Below are 20,746 nucleotides of genomic sequence, written 5' to 3' on the forward strand. Positions count from 1 at the left end.
CACCACCTACCAACCCCCTGCAGAGAACGACGGCGATAAAATCAGGGAGGAGTTCCAACCATTTGTGTCGGATGGTCTGATATATCCGATAACTGACCACACGAATTGGCGGAAGGTAAAAATCCTTCGCGACACTGGAGCAACCCAATCGCTGGTTTTAAAACAGAGTATGCCATGCGAGTCACAGACAGCGACAGGAGAATCCGTCATAATTCGCGGAATTGGGGGAAGGTATATTAATGTACCAATCCACCGAATCTCTCTTGATTCGAACATAGTACGTGGTCTGGTGGAAGTAGGCGTAGTCGATAGCCTACCCATGAAGGGTATCTTGATGTTACTCGGGAATGATCTAGCCGGCGAAAGAGTTGTTCTCCACCCGAGAGTGATGGTGGAGCCAAACACTTCAGAAAACACTGAGATGATAGAGGAACAACACCCCGGCATCTTCCCAGCGTGTGCAGTAACCCGTGCCCAGTCCACAAAAAGAACAGCAGAGGAAAGGTTAGAGGCAAAAGATCAGTCCAGGGAAGATGAGGAAATCGACCTATCGAAATCATTCATGAATCTTGAGGGGAAGCTCAACTCGCCACCCACAGATCCAAATAATACCCATACCAACGAAACCTCCCTACAAGTTCCCGCTTCGCGGCAACTGATCATACAAGAAAGTGGAAGGATGATGGGATTTCCCCCCTCTTCGAAGAAGCACTGCCCAAAGAAGAACTGGAAAAAATACCCTCTGGATATTTTATAAAAAATGGTGTACTGATGAGGAAATGGAAGCCCCCGCAATCCCCAGCTCACGAAGACTGGGCGGTGATATACCAACTAGTGTTACCAAAGGCACGTAGGGCCGAAGTGTTGGAAATAGCGCACGGAACCCCCTTGGGAGGCCACTTAGGCGTCCGTAAAACCTATGATAGGATCACCAAACACTTTTACTGGCCTGGAGTCTGCAAAGATGTATCCAACTTTTGCTGAACTTGCCACACCTGCCAGATGGCAGGCAAGTACGAATCAGAAGATACCAATCGCCCCCCTACATCCTATACCCGCTTTTGAAGAACCATTTTGCCGCGTTTTAATCGACTGCGTGGGTCCACTTCCTAAGACCAAACGAGGAAATCAGTATATATTCACTATCCTCTGCGCATCTACCAGATTTCCAGAAGCAGTCCCGCTCAGGAACATATCTTCTGAGAAAATCACAAGGGCTCTTCTCAACTTCTTCTCCATGGTCGGACTACCGAGGGTAATACAGTCTGATCAAGGATCGAATTTCATGTCCAGGATGTTTCGACAGTCTATGAGTGTACTGGGCGTACAAACCATAAAGTCAAGCACATACCATCCCCAGTCCCAAGGTGCCCTAGAGAGATTTCACTCTACACTGAAAACCATGATCCGGACCTATTGCCTTAGTCACCAGAAAGATTGGGATGAGGGTATTCCCTTTTTGATGTTTGCAGCACGAGACGCCACACAGGAGTCTCTAGGATTCAGCCCGTTCAAACTAATATTTGGCCACTCAGTACGTGGACCCCTAGCATTGTTAAAAGAAAAATGGCTGCAGGAAGGAGTCACCTGTGAACCCATACTGGAGTATGTGTCAAGGTTCAGAAACCGACTATATGTAACCAGCCGATTGGCACGTGAAAGATTACGAACAGCTCAAGCCAGAATGAAACAACATTATGACCGAAATACTACCCCCAGGACTTTCAAAGTCGGAGACAATGTGCTTGTTTTGTTACCATTATCTGGTCATCCACTTAAGGCTCGGTTCCACGGCCCCTACACCATTGCTCGGAAGGTCAGTGAACTAAACTATATAATAAATACTCCTGATCGTAGAAAGGCGACACAGATGTGCCATATCAATATGCTCAAACCGTATTTTGAAAGGAATAAAATAAACCTTATTGTAGTCACGACTCCGTCCGCTTCCATAAAAGGACCCGAGGAGGACAGTGAAAGGATCCCGGGGAAAGACAACCACCCTCCGAGGCTATCAAACTCAGAGATATTAGCCAATCTTACTTCCGTACTATCTCATTTAACAAATAGCGAAAGAAACGATATGACCGTCCTCATTCGGAGCTATAGCAATCTCTTTCCCGACGTTCCTAAACGAACGAACATCGTGCAACATGATGTGGAAATCGAAAAGGTCATCCCCATTAAGCAACACCCATATCGTGTAAGCCCGCATAAAGCAGAAATAATTAGACAAGAAGTCAGATACATGCTCGAGCATGGCATCATTGAACCTAGCCAAAGCAGCTGGTCATCTCCTTGTGTGTTAGTTGGAAAACCAGACGGATCTGTTCGCTTTTGCACAGATTACCGCAAAGTGAATGCTATCACAAAGTCAGACTCTCACCCCATACCCAGGATGGATGACTGCATCGACAAAATTTGCAAGGCCACATACATTTCTAAGCTAGACCTACTCAAAGGATATTGGTGTGTACCCTTGACTGAGCGTGCTAAAGAGATATCGGCTTTCGTTACACCCCATAGTTTGTACCAATATAGAGTCATGCCCTTCGGAATGAAGAACTCCCAAGCCACCTTTCAGAGAATGATGAATTCATGTTTGCCAGATCTATCCGGTGTTGAAATCTATATAGAAATCTATATCGACATCGTCGTATATAATGAGAGCTGGGCTGAACACATAACGTCCTTGAGAGCCGTATTGGATAGACTTCGGCGGGCAAACCTCACGGTTCATTTAGCTAAAAGCAACTTTGGCAAGGCTGAAGTTATATACCTAGGACATACAGTCGGTTATGGGAAGGTGTCCCCGGTTGAGGCAAAAATTCAAGGCATTGTAGATTACCCTGCCCCTGCTAATTTGAAGAGTCTGAGGCGATTCCTCGGCATGGCCGGATATTACAGGAAATTCTGTCAAAACTTTTCCGACATAGCGTTACCACTCACCCAGATGCTGTCCAAGAAGGTGAAATTCTCCTGGAACCCACTTGTCAAAAAGCATTTGAGCAAATCAAATCTTTACTATGTTCTCAACCTGTTTTGAAAGCCCCTGACTTCTCACAGCCATTCCGTTTAGCCATCGATGCCAGTGATTCTGGTCTTGGTTCCGTATTACTCCAGACAGATTCAGCCGGTATTGAACATCCAGTTAGCTACTTTTCCAGGAAGTTTAATGCGTATCAAAGGGGATATTCGACTGTTGAAAAGGAGACGTTAGCCCTCGTCCTCAGCTTAAGGCATTTCGACGTGTATGTTTCTTCCTCGTGTACGCAAATACTCGTTTATACTGACCACAACCCCCTTACTTTCTTATACAAGATGAAGAATCAAAATCGACGATTATTAAACTGGAGTTTGATTCTACAAGAATATAACTTGAAAATCCAGCATATCAGAGGAGTGAACAACGTTTGTGCTGATGCTTTATCCCGTGTATAATATGGATAACCTAGAACACTTCTTGTATCTTTCAAGAAGATCGTAAGATAATTCCAAGAGACTTCAATATCACATGAAAACGTGTGGGACTGGACAAAATAAGTATGAAAAAAAAACAAAATCTTTGGAAAAGATTTTCTTTTTTTTCTAATATGGGGGGGTGTTACAAATATGTGAAAAAAATATATAATTTGAGACAATTACTTTTGATATTATAAAAAAAAAAGGTCGAGAGAGAAAATTCTGTTTTATCGCGCTTTATATTGTCGTCTGCTCTCAGTGAATTTGTAAACATCCGGAAAAAAAAAAAGAGAGAGAGAGAACATACGAAAGTACAGCGAGGGGACGCCTATAAACTATAAAGAAAGAGAGAGGGGGAGAGAGAAGATATGAAACTAGAGAGAGGGAAAGCTGCAGGCATCCGCCTCGCGTGTTATTGAGAGAGAGAGAGATGCAGGTACATACAGTGAGAGAGGGGGCGCCAAAGACAGAGAGAAAGGTATAACATTAGAGAGAGGGAAAGGAGCGGTGCAGGGTGGCGAGACAGTTACGATATAGCAGCCGAGGAGGAGGGTCAGGGAAGCGACATTGTTGGCGATGGTGACGGCGTTTGTGGTGCTGACGACGGCGAAGAAATGAACGATATATTTTGACGACAGAGAAAACGAAAAAAAGGCGATAATGAGGAATGATGATGTATCCAATGGACGAAGGAATGAAATTGTTTCAAAAGAAAGGAATGCGACAGAAATATTTAAAATCCGGCGCTGAGTGAGTCGATTGTTTATTTTTCTCTCTCTATATCTCTCTCTCATATATGAAAACAACTACAAAAACAAAAACACAAAAAGGATATCCTTCCATTTTGGAGTTAAAAGCAGACGACAGGGTGTGAACTGTTTATTTCTTTTGTGTGGAAATTCTCTCTCGAATCTATTCCAAGTTTGTTTGTTCATCCAGTTACACATTCTCTTTTACTTTCGTTACAATATATTTTTATATATGTAAATAAAATTGTGTTAATTTTTCCATTGGCCTCGGTATTGTTACTTGGATGTGTTTTTCCTGTCGTGTGTTTATAAATATCTTTCGAGAAAATGGATATATCCCTCCCGTATCTAAAAACCCGGGAAAACTAATTTCTTTTAAATAATTTTTTTTTATATTTTGTGTTACGACTTTTACCCCTAGACATTCCGGGTCGTAACAGTACACAGTCCTTTTAATACGGTAATTTATCTCTGTCAAGAGATAAAGAATCATCTTCATTCGCCAACTGTTATATCCTGTTCAATGGTATATAATAATATGACAAAATACGCCAAGTGGGATGCGTAACAAAAAGAAGGTTTATTAATGCTTCGTAATAATACAAATACAAAATGGCTACTTGCTTTTGAAGTTAGATAAATGTAAATGAAGGTAAAGAAAAAGGAACTTAGCGTGTGAGAGCTAAACGCTCGACCCTGGGAAGCTTGGTTAACCGGAGTACACTTGTAGAGTGTAAGACATGAGAAGGATAGGAGGCAAGACTGCAGGGCAAGACTGCAAGACTAAAACGTAAGACTAGACTGCAAACAAGACAAGACGCCTCCACCTTAAAATGGTAGCTCTTTTATATACTGTTTCGTATCCGGTTCGATACGTAGTTAGGTCCCTTATAACAAGAACAAATAAGCAGTGGATTCATTAGCAATTTTAGCGAAGTATCGGTAGCTAATGCAGTGGTAAAGGTTGTAGGGTCTCATAAGTTTCTGCTGCTTATAATGAACAACGCCAATGAAACAGTCACCTTGAGAACGGGCTGCCAAATAGCTAAGTGTAGCATGGCTGATAACATTATGAAGATTACCATGCCGCATGAACAAAATGAGATCAAAAATAATTTGGAAGGAATAAAAGTACCTGAAAAATTCAAATTGGAAGTTGATAGGTTGCTGAAGCAGAATAGAGATTTTTATCGTTATGGAGGATAAGAAGTTGTGCAGAACCGATACAGTGGAGATGCATATCGATACTGGAATGCATGAGCCCATACAGATATGCCCATATTGAACACTTAATGCAAAGAAAGTTGGGAGAATTGGCAATATATGCAGGCAAGTGTAATTGAGAGATTGAATAACCCGTGGAGTTTTCTAATAGTGTTAGTAAAAAAGAAAAAGATTTTGCGTAGATTTTAAGGATTTAAATAAAGTCACGGAGAAGTATGCCTGAGCATGACCGATCATTGATGATATATTAACTTTGCTCAAGTCGGCAAAATACTTCTCCAAATTACATATAAAGTCAAGATACTGACAGGTTAAATTAAATAAAGATGATAAAAAGAAAATTGCGTTTGCCTGCCACCGGGGTTTATTTCACTTTAACGTGATGTTGTTCAGACTTGCAAACGCTCCTGGAGTCTTTCAGAAATTAATGTTCATAGTTCTACAGGGACAGGAAGATTATGCATTGCCGTATTTAGATGGTATTTTAATATTCTTAGATACGATGGAAAGTCACTTAGATCACATAAATAGGGTATTTGCCAGTTTATGTAAGAACAACCCCAAGTTGAAAGACTTACTTCTTATCTCACAAACTTAGTGATACATGGACGAGATGGTCGATGTTTTTTTTTTTTACAAAGAAGTCATCACTTATCAAGACCCAAATGTCAGTCGAAGATAAGGGTTAATGAGTGGACAGTAGTCAATGGGAAAATGTTGTAGTAATCGTTAGTAGTAGAAATGTGGTAAATTGGATTACTTAAGTGGATGGCTCATCAAGAACTTGTTTATGTTGGACTTGAAGACACCATATTTTAGTCAGTTGGAAAGCAGGAAAATGGAACAGAATCCACAGGCGTACAGTTCTAAGAAAAAAGCTTTGTTCATGGAATCTATGTTTAGGTTTAGGCACAGATAAAAGGGTGGGGGAAATTATTGATAGTGGTGGTAGCTAGATGAGTGTTTTTCATGAAAGTCAGGCCAGCAGGGACCATAGATTGGAACTCAGACGAGCATTTGTCATGAAAATAATGATAGAGCAGAGACAGACTTGCAATGTCTCTTCTGTGGGAAAGAGATTGAAGAGAAGAGAAAAGGACATCCCCTAATAGGCTACAAAGTCTATTTTGAACTCTGTCAAGGCAGGATAAGCTGCTTCTAGCAGCTCCTGCCCAGATGTGGCAACAGTACTACATCCTTGGATGTACTTGGCTCTTATACAGGTAGAGAATTGCATCAGCAGTGAGATATATACTGGAGTGGTAGAACGATTCCATCATTTTCCAGCAGCCTTGGCAACGGATTTGATGTACATGTTCCATCTCAGATCAGCAGTAAAGGTCAAAACATAGAGCCTCCCCAAGACAAGAGCCATTCATTTCAATTGATGCCAAACATGGATTAGAGTGTTGATGATGCAAAGATAGAAGCTTGGTTTTAGATGCATTAGAATTAACCAGCCACCTCTTTTAATATTGCACTACGTGATCAAGATCAAATGAGAGAGAATCAGAGAGAACTTGGTCATTTATGGTCTTTGAAGTGTTGCCATAGATGGTAGTGTTGTCAGCATAAATGTCTACAAATGATCTGAAAATATGATTTGGGAGATCATTGACAAAGATCAGGAAGAGAGTTGGGCCCAAAATAGACCCTTGAAGGACTCCATCATTAATACTTTGAGCTTCTGATTTCTGCTCATCAGTCACTACTCTTATGAACTTATCAGAGAAATAATTTAATAATTGAAAAGATATTTCCAGCTATAGTATAGCTGGAAATTTTATAGAGTAGATCTTTATGTCACACTATCAAAGGCTTTTGATATGTCAAGGACAATTGCCCTAAAAAAGAAGCCTCCATCAAGAGATTCACTAATCCTATGAGATATAATTAGGCATAGAAAAGATGTATTATGCCATTAAGCAAAAATATTTCTGGCCATGTTTATCTAAGGAGGTGAATGAATACATAGGCAAATGTATTCCGTGATAAACCAGAAACCTGAGGAAGCAACAACCTCGAATGCAGAACTGCGATCTGCCTCCTTTTTCTATCGTGAAACTGGTGTTAGATATTTCTGGACCCTACCCAAGACACTTTTAGGTAACCAGTACATAGTGACGTTTATCCATATGTATAGTGATTAGCTTGAGGCTTTTGCAGTCCCTAATAAAAAAGCAGAAATGACGGTGTATCTGCTGGAGAAAATTTTCCCTAGATTCGGAATACCACTCAAGCTGTTAACAGACAATGGGCCTGAAAATGTTAACAAAGTGATGAAGAAGACATTGGAGGGCCTCAAAATACATTTTTTTTTTTACATGGGGGATCACCACTTATTAAGGCCCGGAGGCCACTCGGGGATAAGGGTTATTGTGTATACAATAATAAATGGGATAATATCATAGTAATAGTTGGTATTGGAGATTTGATAAAGTGTCTTACTTAAGGGGGCAATTAATCAGGAATTTATTTATGTTGGACTTGAAGACATCCAACTTGTAGTCAGGTGGGAAACAGGCAAACGGAAGAGAATTTCACAGGCGTGCACTTCTCAGAAAGAAGCTTTGTTCATAGAATCTATGCTTTTATTTAGGCACAGATAAAGAGTGGGGGAAATTACTGACAGTGGTTTTAGCTAGACAGATGTTTATCGTGAAAGATTGGCGAGCGGGGACCAGAGATTGGAGCTTGGACGAGCACTTGCCATGGAAATAACGATAAAACAAAGACAGGCTCGCAATGTCTCTTCTGTGGGAGAGAGGTTGCAGGAAAGAAAAAAGGGCACCCCCCACTAAGCCACAAAGTCTATTTTGTACTTTGTCAAGGCAGGATAGGCTGTTTTTAGAAGCTCCAGCCCAGTTGTGGCAGCAGTACTCCATCTTTGAACGTACTTGGCTTTTATACAGATAGAGAATTGCATCAGTAGTAGGATATCTTCTGGAGTGGTAGAAGGATCCCACCATTTTCCCAGCGACCGGGCAACAGACTTGATATACGTGTTCCATTTCAGATCAGGAGTAAAGGTCAAACCTAGTAGCTTGTCAAGACATGAAGCCTCCCCAAGATGAGAGCCATCCATTTCAATTGATGCTAGATGAGGAACAGAGCGTTGATGATGTAAAGTTGGGAGCTTAGTTTTAGATGCATTAAAAGTAACCAGCCACCTCTTCCCCACTGTACCACGCGCTCAAGATCAGAAGAGAGAGAATCAGAGAGAGCTTTGTCATTTACGGCCTTTGATGTGTTGCTATAGATGGTCGTGTCATCAGCATAGATGTCAACGAATGATTTAAGTGATCATGTGACCACGTCATTTTATCACCTCCAAAGTAACAGCAAAGTAGAAAGATTTCATAGGACGATGTATAACGTTTTAGTGAAAAAGGTTGGGAACTATGAACAGTTGTGGAATATACACATTAACCAAATCTTGGTGGCTGTCAGAATACATGTGAGCGAAATGAGGAAATTCTCATCATACTACTTGCGCAACAGAGATGTGATCCTGCCATTAGATAATATATTAATGACTCCTAGAGTATGCTATGGTGATGAGCAACACAAGATCGCTCTACAAGAGATGTATCTATATTTTACTTTAGTTAGGGATAATATTCACAAAGCTAGGAAAAAAAATTATAGAGGACTCGAATAAGAAAACAAAGTCAGTGGATTTTAAGATTGGAGATCTGGTTTATTATAAGATCCACCAGAGGCGAGGAAAGCTAGATGTATGCTGGAAACCATATTATATGGTTATAGATAAAACAGGCCCTGTCTTATATAGGACTAAGGATCGATTGACAAGCTCTATGATAAGATGCATGTTGAACATCTTTGGGCAACATTGATTGAGGAATGAGAAATTTCCAGCACGGGAAGAAAGACTGCATTGGCTGCTCCGAGGGAGTCCGATAAGTTGGATAGTGATTCAGCCATGGAACAAGCTGATATCCCAATACAGAGGAGTCAACATTGATGGGAAAGGCTGGATGACGAGTTTAACATACCGTTGAAGGAGAGGAGAGTCATGACATGTAGCATAACATTGAAACTTTGACGCGAGTTACCCCCTATTTGCATCACTTGCAGAAATTGGATGACCAAGTAAGATTGAGCAGCGACATCCCGAGGCCATTTACTGGAGAAGGTGACGTGGTTGCATGGCTTAACAAGCTGAAGTTGGTGGCAAGGCTGCAGAAGATCGAGGATGTAGCCACATTAATACCAATGTATTTGGAAGGAAGTGCTCTAGCGGTCTATCTAGAAATGGGAGAGACGGATCAGGCCATTGCTGAGAGCATTGAAAACCGGTTAAACCGCATTTTCCGAGAGCGCGCTTGAGGCTTACAACAAGCTCAAAAGAGTCACCTTGGACTGGGGAGTCTGTGGCAGAGATAAGGCGACTAGCAGGATTGGCTGGATATTGGGGACGTAGCCTTGAGAAAACTATAAAGCTGGCGCTTCTAACTGTTTTCCTGGACGACCAGTCATGAAGCAAGGCCGTGGATTTACCGGTAAATGCTTTCGATGTCAAGGGCCACACCTGATGAGAAACTGTAGGGAGCCACGGCCAGACATTATCTGCTTTCGGTGTCGCCAAGTAGGGCACATTAGCAGGAATTGCCATTCACTTCGGGAAACGAGTAAAGGGGTGCTATTGCGTCAGTAGTCACCCCTTTTATACTGAACAGGCATATGAGAGTTTGTTGCCACAGTTAGTGATCACAATCAATGGAAAGAGGGCTAGAGCTCTTGTTGATACTGGATGTACAACAACACTTATTACTATGAGCGTTGCCAACTCTTGGAATGGAACCAGCAACGTTAGAGCGGTGGATGGCAGAGAAATGGAATGCTGTGGAGAGGCTGATGTGGAGATTGTAGTAAGGAATATGCCATTGCGGCTAAGAGTGATCATGCTGGATAGACTGGTTGCAGGAATTGATGTGGTGCTGGGCCTGGACGCGATAGACCGACTGGGAGGAGCTACTATTGCTAAAGGCCAGGTGAAGTTTGGCAATCAGAGTGCACCAGGAATAACAGGAAGTGTAACCAGGGGTGATACCAACCAACCGTCGAAACCCCGACCATGTCTGATTAAGCATGATGACTTTCAAGCCTGCTTCGATGGCGAAAAATGGATGGTAGAATGGCGATGGACCGCGGAGCCACCTGTGTTGACAAATCGGGTCAGCTGCTACAAAAGCACACTGAAAGGAGCTGCGGAGCCGCAGTTTGAAAAAGAAGTTGAGAGATGGATAGATGAAGGAATATTAATGCCGTGGTCAGGGAAAGTTGAAGGAATTTTGCCACTCATGGCTGTGGTCCAACCTATTAAGAAGAAAGTTAGGCCAGTGTTGGATTTCCGTGAGCTGAACAAGTTTGTCGCTTGTCACACAAAGGACAGAATCGACGTGTGTGAAGAAGTCATAAGGAAATTGAGGAGGATGAAGCAGGCAACTAAAATTGTGGACCTGAAGTCAGCCTACCTCCAACTTCATGTGGATGAGAAATTGTGGATCAATTGGTAGAGTACAAAGGTCAAGTTTATTGTCTGACCAGATTAGGATTTGGTCTGAACTCCAAACCAAAGATAATGATGGCAGTTCTTAAGACAGTGTTGGCCAAAGACGATGCAGTGAAGAGAGGCACCTGCTCTTACATCGACGATGTACTAGTGGACGAAACAGAGGTGACTGCGTGCAGTTTTATCAAAAGGCAGACTGGGACAGACAGTTGGGAAGATGTAGTTGATCAAAAAGTGCTTCTCATGATACAAGAAGTCATTGCAGAAGTGAAAAAAATGGACCCTGTGAGATGTGGCATGTAAAGGAGGGCCATGAAGAGGTGATATGGACTGATGCTAGCAGTGTAGCATTAGGGGTATTATTGGAAATAGGAGAAGTGGCTGTTGAAGATGCTGCTTGGCTACGCAAAAAGGATGATAGCGCCCATATCAATGTTGCGGAATTCGATGCTGTGATGAAAGGCATCAATCTGGCTCTAAAATGGGGGCTACAGATAGTGAACGTTAAAACAGACTCTGCAACAGTGGTGTCGTGGATTAAATCGGAGCTGTCTGGTGATAAGCGGATCAAAACAAAAGGAGCAGCAGAGATGCTTATCAAGCGTAGACTTGGAGTGCTGGGAGACTTGGTTCGAGAATTCGAACTAAAGGTAATTATTACCTTAGTTCCGTCACAAAAAAATAAAGCAGATGGGCTGACAAGAGTCAAGAAAGCCTGGCTACACAAGGAAAGAGACGGGGCTCCAGCATCATTTTGGAAAGGAACGGACCCTTTACCTGGCAAGAAAAGTAAACCTGCACGTCACAATGCAAGACGTCCAAAAGGTGGTGGAACAATGTAGGGAATGCCAATCAATCGACTCTGCACCGGCTAGACATGAAAAAAGGGGAACTGCCTGTTGAAGAGAATTGGTGGAGATTGGCCATTGAAATCACACATTATCAACATGAACCGCATATAACTATGATTGATTGTGGGGCTGGGAGAGTAGCGATATGGCGGAAAATCAAGAATGAAACAGCAGAAGAGGTAAAGAGAGTTGTTGAGGAGGTTTTTATGGAAAGGGAGCCAGTAGAAGAGGTATTAGTGGATAATGGTACGTCTTTCCGCTCGGAAGTTTTTAGAGACTTATGTGCGAAGTGGAATGTGGGGCTATATTTTAGAGCTGCATACCGTCCAAGTAGAAATGGAATTATAGAGAGGCACCATCGCACTATAAAAGCTGTGGCATCAAGAAGCCAGATTTCGCCCCAAGAAGCAGTTTTTTGGTACAATATGACGCTGAAGGCTGGTCAAGACGAAAATTCAGTGCCGCACCGGTCAATTTTTTCTTATGAATCGCAACATCCATTGGCAGTAACACAGAGAGAATAACAGGCCTATGTGGACATCGCAGTTGGTGAAGAGGTGTGGGTGAAACCACCCAATTCTTGTTGCACGACTCGCTGGGGAAAAGGTACAGTGACTGAAGTACTCTCCAAAAACAAGGTAGCGATTGACGGAATGCCTCGTCACATTTTAGATATACGGAGAGTCTCCTTGCCATCAGAGGAAGAGGAGGTTGATGCTGATGTTGAAGTGTCTGAAGAAGAGCCTCTTCGACGATCGCACCGTGAACGAAGACGCCCAGCGTGGATGGCAGACTATGATACTAATTATTGATCTTAGAGATCAAGGGGGCGTGTGGTTAAAAGTAAAGAACCTTACCTCATGCATCGTGCGGCTCGTGTTAGGAAAGAAAAAAAAAAGAGAAAATACAAATGGCCGCCCATTGGTATTTATGGACTGAAAATCACGTGATGTGACAAGAGGGAGGAGGGGGTATGCAAATGAGATGTGGTTGAGTCTCTCTATAAAAGAGCCGTTTTCTTTATTTTGGGCGTCTGTGGAAAGTGCAGAGAGAAGAGAACAGTTGGATTTGAGTTTGTGACTTTTGATCTGAGGTTGAGTTCAAATTTAACGTCAAACCACAATTTTGCATCGTTCGCATATGGAGGCAGTGATATGAAACTCATTGCCGCTGTTTAGACACAATAAAAATTTATACAACAAATTAATACTTTCATTAAATAGAAACCACAAAATAAATTTTATGAACTGACTGTTCCTTGAAATTAGCAAAAAAAATTGCACATAAAAAAAAAATATCTTTTTTTTTTTTTCTTTTTTTTTTTTTAAAGAAGGAAACGGCTTGTATATTTACTTTAGGGGTAAAAAACACAAAATAGCTGTGTGTGTTGCTATGCTAATATCCTCAAAAGATTTTTTTTTCTTTTTTGAATAAGCCAAAATTAAGTCAACACATGCTTGGTGGTTTAAACACCGGCTTTTCAGCCTAACACGTTCGTTTGTAAGGGTATCTGTTTGTTATAGGAGTTTTCAGCTAATGTATTCGTTTGTCAGGGTCACCATTGTAATAAGTTTGTAGTTGTTCATTGTGTCTCTGTGAGAGACGTCATGTTGAGTGTGTCGTATCGACTATGTGCTTGTGGATTGTAGTGTCAAGAGTATGTAGATGTGTCTTCGTCAAGAGTATGTAGACGTGTCTTTGTGACAAATGAGTTGTTAGTGAGTTGTGTCTCTTTGTAGGAACTTTCATTGGTTCTCACCAACAGGATTGAAATCTTGCAGTCAAAATATTACTCCGTTACAATACAAAATGCACTTCAGGGTGTGGGTATATTACATGTGTAGATTATTCTAAATATCTTTTTCTGAGGTTTATTGAAAATTATGAGAAAATTAAAGATTTATTTTTTGTTTAAAACAAACCAATTTGTATTAATTTGTCATTAATGTGTCATAGATCACCGTTTCCACTCAAACAAAAACAAACAATGGCTAAACCAACACATCCAAGCATGCATGCTAACGATTCCTTTTTTTTTTTGTCTTAACTGCAAATGTGAGAAAAAACCCACAAAACAACTTTTCCCAAATAAACTATAACAGCAGACTTTTGATTTCAAGCCTAACTTAACATAAACACAATCAATATACATCTAAAAACTTTTTGATGAGACAAGTTCGGTTGGGAATTAATTTGAATCATGTGTTTGTTCACCAAGAGCGCGCCTGTTATATCTGCTTTCCCAGACTACCTTCTACAACCAGCAAACTTTGGCTGACACCAGCGCCTCCTGCAGCTTCCAGCGCCTTCTGCAGTAGTTTGACAAGTCTTTCTAGTTCAACATCTAGTCCAACCAACCATCTAATATTGTTCACGTAAATGTCCACCTGCTTGCCAGCCTATTTGACCATAATTAACTTTCTATAGGCTGTGAATTGTTGTGAGTTGCATTTCAGTGAAAAGATATGAATTTGTTTCGCAACTATGACCGTCGATTAACACACACATCAAACTTCTAAAGCTTGAATTCGTTTCACAACTACGGCAGTTGATTAACACACGTCGAACTTCTAATCACACTGATGCAGTTGATACACACTGTCCTCTATCTTCTGAACATACTCCTTTTATTGTCCAAGCGTTCATCATCAGCCAATCAGCGGCTAGGAAAACAGTCACGTGAGGGGTGACGTTATCGCTCAATAATCTTACAAAAACCACAGCTGCCATTTTTAATTTCTGCCCTCCCTGTGATCCTTCCAGCAGGTAAGACAACACACGCAGACACGTGGTCGTTTTTTTCCTTCATTCTGTTCGACTTTACAAGAGAAAAGGAACTGGAACAAATATTTGAAGGAGGACACAAACACGTGTGACGGGTATAAAGAGAAGTATATTTTTTTTATTTGAGACAGGAAGAGGGAAAGGGATTATGGAATTACAACGTAAAAGGGAGGTAATCATAAAAGGGTCTATGATAAAAGTTATCGTACTTACTTTCAACACCTCCACTTGCTCTCAGCATATTTATCTATTTTTTTTTTCCTCTTTACGAAAACAAAGATATGTGACACCAGATTAGTGTAGGGTCCGAATAAAAACTTTTTAAACTTGTCCAGCTTTGTCCGCGTTGGAGGTTTTGTCATGATGTCAGCGAACATGTCTGCTGTGGGAAAGTAAATTATTTGTATTTTGTTATTATTCATAGCTTCTCTGATAAAATGGTACTTGATGTCGATGTGTTTACATCTCTGCTGATGAATGGAGTCCTTAGAAAGTGCTATAGCGCTTTGACTGTCTCCGAATATTTTGATGGGGATGTGTTCTCGGTGTGGATCCATTCCCTTAGCTTGGTTGTACCCTTTTTCGATGAACCTGGCCTTGTATTTAGGAAACCCGTCGGCGTCTTCTGATTTTATACACCCATCTATCGCTTACTGTCGTTCTGCCTTTGGGTAAGGGTGTTAGATGGTATACATTGTTTTCCTTTAGGGAGTCAATTTCTTCCCGCATCGCTTGGATCCAGTGCTGTGTCACTGGAGAAGTCAGTTTCTCTGTAAGTGCGAGGTATGCCGTGTGTGGCCTTGTAGCATTAGTCAGTGTCGATTAATGCTTGACTGCTCCTATCCTGGACTACTGTCACAGTCTTCTAGGTAGCTGGCCATTTTTTGCTTGCGCATCGGGTATCTTCACGTACAGCTAGTTTCTACTAAAGACTCAGTTCGTTTGTCGGTATTGGACCATTCAGGGTTTTCCTTTGACTTTAAATTTTTATTAAATTTCTTGAGACAGCCTAAAAGACGCCATTTTAGGTATACACCCTAATAGAAACGGAAGCGACACTGAGAGAAATGAAGATGCTTACGCCAAACTTGTACAGTTTCTGGACGACAAAAATTTATCCTTAATAATGAGGGAAGCTATAGATAATGGGAGAAAAGCTCTCAAAATATTACGCGAACACTACGTAAGCAAAGGAAAACCAAGGGCAATGTCCTTATACACCCAACTCCCATCTCTGAAAAAGAAAGGAGATGAAAGCGTCACAGAATACGTGATAAGAACTGAGACAATTTTAACAGCTTTGAAAAATGCCGGGCAAACAGTTGACGATGCCCTAATTGTCGCCATGATATTAAAAGGATCACCAACCTGCTACGATCCTTTTTCGATTTATGTGACACACAGCAACAAAGAAATAACATTCCTGGAATTTAAAACAGAACTCTATGATTTCGACGAAACATCAAAACATAAAATCCAGTCGACCAGTGACGAAGTGATGAAATTGACATTGTCTTTTTCAGAGAATACGATGGAGAGCCGTCACCACCATGACGAACGTGAAATATCGTGCTTTAAATGCGGCAGAAAAAGACATTTATTGAAAGAATGTCCCAACAACAAGCACAAACAGCAAAAACAGTGGTGTAGTTACTGTAAAAGTAACACCCATAAAAGCGAGTTCTGCCATTATAAGTGAAAAGATACAATGAAAAAGGCAGCTGACACCGAAGAAAACTCCTTTGCATTCAAAACAGAGGACTACTACTATACCCAGAACTTAATACTGCATACAAACCTACTAGTCGATGCAGAGGCTACTTCGCACATTATAATAGATGCAAAGAAATTTAAGAATTTCGACCCAACATTCCATTCTGAAGTCAGCCTTTTAGACACTAACAGAAACTCTATTACGACAATCCTAAAAGGGGCACTACTTATACCTTGATATCCACAGGATATATTTTCTGTGAAAACTGCAACCCAAAACGGAGCGACAGTTATTTTCGAAGAAAATGGAAATATACTAAAACATAAAAACGGAACGAAATTCAAAATACACATGCGCAATAGACCTAAAAACTATGGGGGAAGGAAATGCAGAAGACAGTTGTCATCAATGCCATGATATCCACACATGGCGTAAAATACTGAGCCATTGCAATTCCGACAATATAACAAAACTACCCGATGTGGTCGAAAGGATGAAAATAAAAAATAAGACTGCAAACAACCACAAACTGCAACATTTGCATCCAAGGAAAATTTTCCCAGAAAAGAAATAAATCTCCCAACAAAAGAGTGACAAATATTCTGCATTTAGTACATTCAGACCTAGCCGGCCCCACAGAACCAGCGAATTTAAACGGGAACAAATATGCCATCTCATTCACTGATGCCTTTTCTGGCGCCATATTTGTATATTTTATTAAAAACAAAAGTGACGCCACACTTGCCACCGAAAAATTCCTTGCAGATATTTCCCCATACGGCAAAATAAAAATATTGAGGTCAGATAATGGTTCAGAGTTCAAGTCAAACGACTTCGGAAAACTACTCTGCCGTAACAACATAAAACATGAGACCTCAGCACCATACTCACCTCATCAAAATGGAACGGCCGAAAGAAACTGGCAAACTTTATTCGAAATGACAAGAAAGCGGCTTACTGAAAACACTGTGGAGCTATGCAGTTATGACATCTGCAGTTATACGGAACAGATGCTTTAATAACCGTCTAAAACAGATGCCCTACTACAAGATAACCGGGAGAAAATTGGACTTATCAAAGATGCACATTTTCGGTTTTTCTTGCTATGTCTACTTCAACATAAAAAGGGAGCTAGACCCAAGGTGCTAGAGGGGAATCTTCATCGGATATGAGATAAACAGCCCGACATATCTTATCTACCACCCAGAAAACGGGAAAGTGTGTAAACACAGACTAATAAAATTCATCACCAATACCAACGACCAACACACTCAAGCGATGATGACGCAAATTTTTGAGTTATCATACTTTTAACATGAATGCCTCCCTTAATCAAGTCTATCTGCTTGATGTCACTCTTGCTCGTCTCCAATGCATCCCCCTTCTAATATAATGGCAATAGACTTGTCAAAACATAAATCTTTTGAAGTCTTGCTACCAACCTTAACTTCTTCAGCCATGCCACTACATTTCCCTCACTAGTAAATGGCTTCACCATGTTGCTGTTTAGTCGTATTTTCGCCATGGTAACTGCTGAAATAATTTGAAGTGTTGAAATTAAAGTTTGCCTTTGAATTGTGAAATACTGTTAAATGTGTATGTAAAAAAGAAAATTCCTCTTCAGCTTGCAAGTTCTCAGCACATGCAAAAACAACAATCGTTTTTCTTTTCCTGTTTCGACGTTTGTAGAAAATTTGTATTCCTTTCTTCTCACTGACATACGAATTAACTGTACGTTCAAACGACTCAAAAAGAAGAATGTTCTCCCCAACAAAAGAAATACCGGCTTTTTATATTGCTCAAATTCGATCGTATCTTAATTTGCATATCACCTTTTTGTTTCCTATCAGTCTGGTTTCGAATTCGAGTGTCAGTAACTTTTTAGAATACACACGAACGCTTGTTTCCATGACTGTTATAACACTCTCATAGAAAAAACATTTGGTTAATTGTGCTAAAATTATATGTTTCAGAAATAGGGCCTTATTTTCTGTTAAATTTATGTGGCAAACTAATCTTCCACTCTCAATTCTCAAAGAAGTAGTTTTATATTTAATTTGCTTATAATTATCAATAAACGTTTATCAGTATATCTTTTGCTTGATGAAACTGTTTTTTATTTCATTTGTAAACATTTTTCCAGTATCTTGTAAATTTTGCATTCTTATGAAATTATTGTTGCATGTTTTCTTTCTTTTTTTTTTTTTTTTTTTTTTTTTTTTTGCCAATTCGCAATTATCAATTTGATAAAAGGTATTTCAGAGACCAGGTAAAGTCAGAGCAGCATCAGCAAAATAAAGAGTAAAACTTGTCCCAACATTGTAAATCTTATAATATTGACGATGAACTTTATGAGACACTTGCTTAGAAGTTTAGCGAATAGGTACAAAAAGAAATTTGGATACTTTAAAAGAGTTAATAGGGGCGTAGGTAAGTGAACTGTAGAATATTTGTTTACCATAATTTATTGTTAAAAAAAATTACATTAAACTTTGAGGGTCTATGCCAAATTTAAGAATGAGATTCTTAACCTGTGGTCCTTGGTCTTATGTTATAAACAAACAATCTTTTAATAAATAAATATATTGTGTTTGTTTCATTTTTTATTGTCAAGATAAAAATTTTAAATCAGAAATGATGCTAAAATTTTTCCAATTCTAAAACATCAAAAAGTTTTTCCTGATTCCTGAATCTGATTAATAATTCAAATATTAGTATGACCATTCTGAAAAATTGGGTAAAAAAAAAACAGCAATTATTTTAGAATTTAGACCGAGATGTCAATTCTCTTTCCGGCCAGATAACGTTTGAATGGCATCTAATCATTCTAGTTCTTAGAAATAGAGTATTTGGGAGGGAGGGGAGTATCTAAACTTAAGATTAATGATAAAATTAAGGGAGGGATTTAGAAGGGGTTAATTGTTGACACTTAGACTAAGGATTTGTGGTAATGGAATTATTTTGATCCCTCCAAAAATACACACACAATTCATCTCAGTAGTAAGTAGGTAAAAAAAAAAATCTGGTTATGTACTTGTTATGAAACAGATAAGGAAGAGGGCCAAGTAAAGAGTGGACAGACAAAAGGAAGACAGGAACAGCTTAAGTAAGCTTTATTTTGCAAACAAATCTACATACATATTTACAACCACTAGCGTCCATTCACTAATATGATGACTTAAAATGTAAAACAAGGGGGTACAACTCCGTGCTGAACAATAAATGGAAGTGACCGGAGAGTTCCACTAATTCACCACATTCTCTCCCGCCCAGAAAAGTCTAGTTTTGGTAGCTTCCAAGAGACCAGGTTGCTACAGTGCATCTGCTCGAACTGAAAACAGAAAAAGAAGAAGGAAGTGTTCAAAGTTGGTAATTTTCTGCTAGGTACTGAGGTTTTCGTCAAAGTCTAGAGGAGCATCAAAGAGTTGTTATCCCAAAACCTTCTGAAGGGGTCCTCACATTATCATCCCAAAGTGTAGGTTGAGGCGATGTCAGGGTGGAACATTTGGGGTTGGCTGAGTTTTCAGTATCAAAATTTTCAAGGTCCCCCTGCTGAGGAAGAGAGCCAGATTGATCATACTGCAGAGCAAATGAAGGGTCTGACTAGATAGGAGCATCTGTAGAATGTAGATGTAGCTGTGAACCTAAGAGTATAATATGGCGAAGAGACACAGACGTTTCTCTTCCATTATTCAGCATAGTTTGGATTCACATCGAGAATCTCAACTGTTTCCACTGAGGGCTCATACTGGCTAGCACATACATGCCACTTCAGGAGTGCGGATTTAGATTTAGTTAAGCATGTCAGTATGGATTCTACCGAGGATGATTTTCTTTGAAAGTTAAACATACATTCATGAGGGGTGCAGTTACAGGCAGTGGATAGCAATGAGTGTTTTTTTACTGTAGCTGCCGAGACATCAGCACAAGGGTAGATAAAAGGGAAGCATGAGTAATATTAATATTAAGTAAGTTAATATGTACCTACTGTGAGTGTTAGAAGGTAGAGGTCCTTTGAAGTCTATACTTAATCTCTCAAATGGCCGCTTGCTTTAATAAGTGGTTGAAGAGACATTTTAACAAATTTCGGTTTAATCTTGGAACATACCTGACATGACCTAGTTATTGCCTTATGCTTTCTACAGAATAGGGCATGTTCTTACTTCTAAAAAAATGGAACATTCGGGTTACTCCAGGGTTGCATAAATTCTTGTACAAATAAAACAATTTGTCAGTAGAGATGGCAGATGAGCAAATCCGAGATAAAGCATCTGTAGCAGCATTTTGTTTTCCAGGGCAATACACTATGTCATAGCTGAAACAGGCAAGTTCTAATTTCCACCTTGTAATCTTTTCATTTTTTATTTGGTTTTTACTTTTAGAGTTTAGTATGAAGGAGACAGATTTTTGATTTGTGATAACTTTG

General features: G+C 40.1%; 2 protein-coding genes across 4 annotated transcripts in view; both read left to right on the forward strand.

Moving 5' to 3' along the window:
• The window catches only part of LOC145259156 (MBT domain-containing protein 1-like), a 498,271-nt gene that overhangs the window by 85,311 nt on the left and 392,214 nt on the right, over positions 1 to 20,746 (forward strand). The window lies entirely within an intron of this gene.
• On the forward strand, positions 920 to 3,046 carry LOC145259065 (uncharacterized). The gene has a single exon (XM_080116691.1). It carries the CDS (start codon positions 920 to 922, stop codon positions 3,044 to 3,046), a length of 2,127 nt encoding a protein of 708 aa, XP_079972817.1.

Source organism: Euprymna scolopes, chromosome 34 (assembly GCF_053919585.1).
Source record: "Euprymna scolopes isolate OS-2025 chromosome 34, ASM5391958v1, whole genome shotgun sequence".
Lineage (NCBI taxonomy): Eukaryota > Metazoa > Mollusca > Cephalopoda > Sepiida > Sepiolidae > Euprymna > Euprymna scolopes.

Excerpts from the sequence above, each read along its gene's own strand:
- LOC145259065 (XM_080116691.1), top strand. The coding sequence starts at position 920 with ATGATAGGATCACCAAACACTTTTACTGGCCTGGAGTCTGCAAAGATG.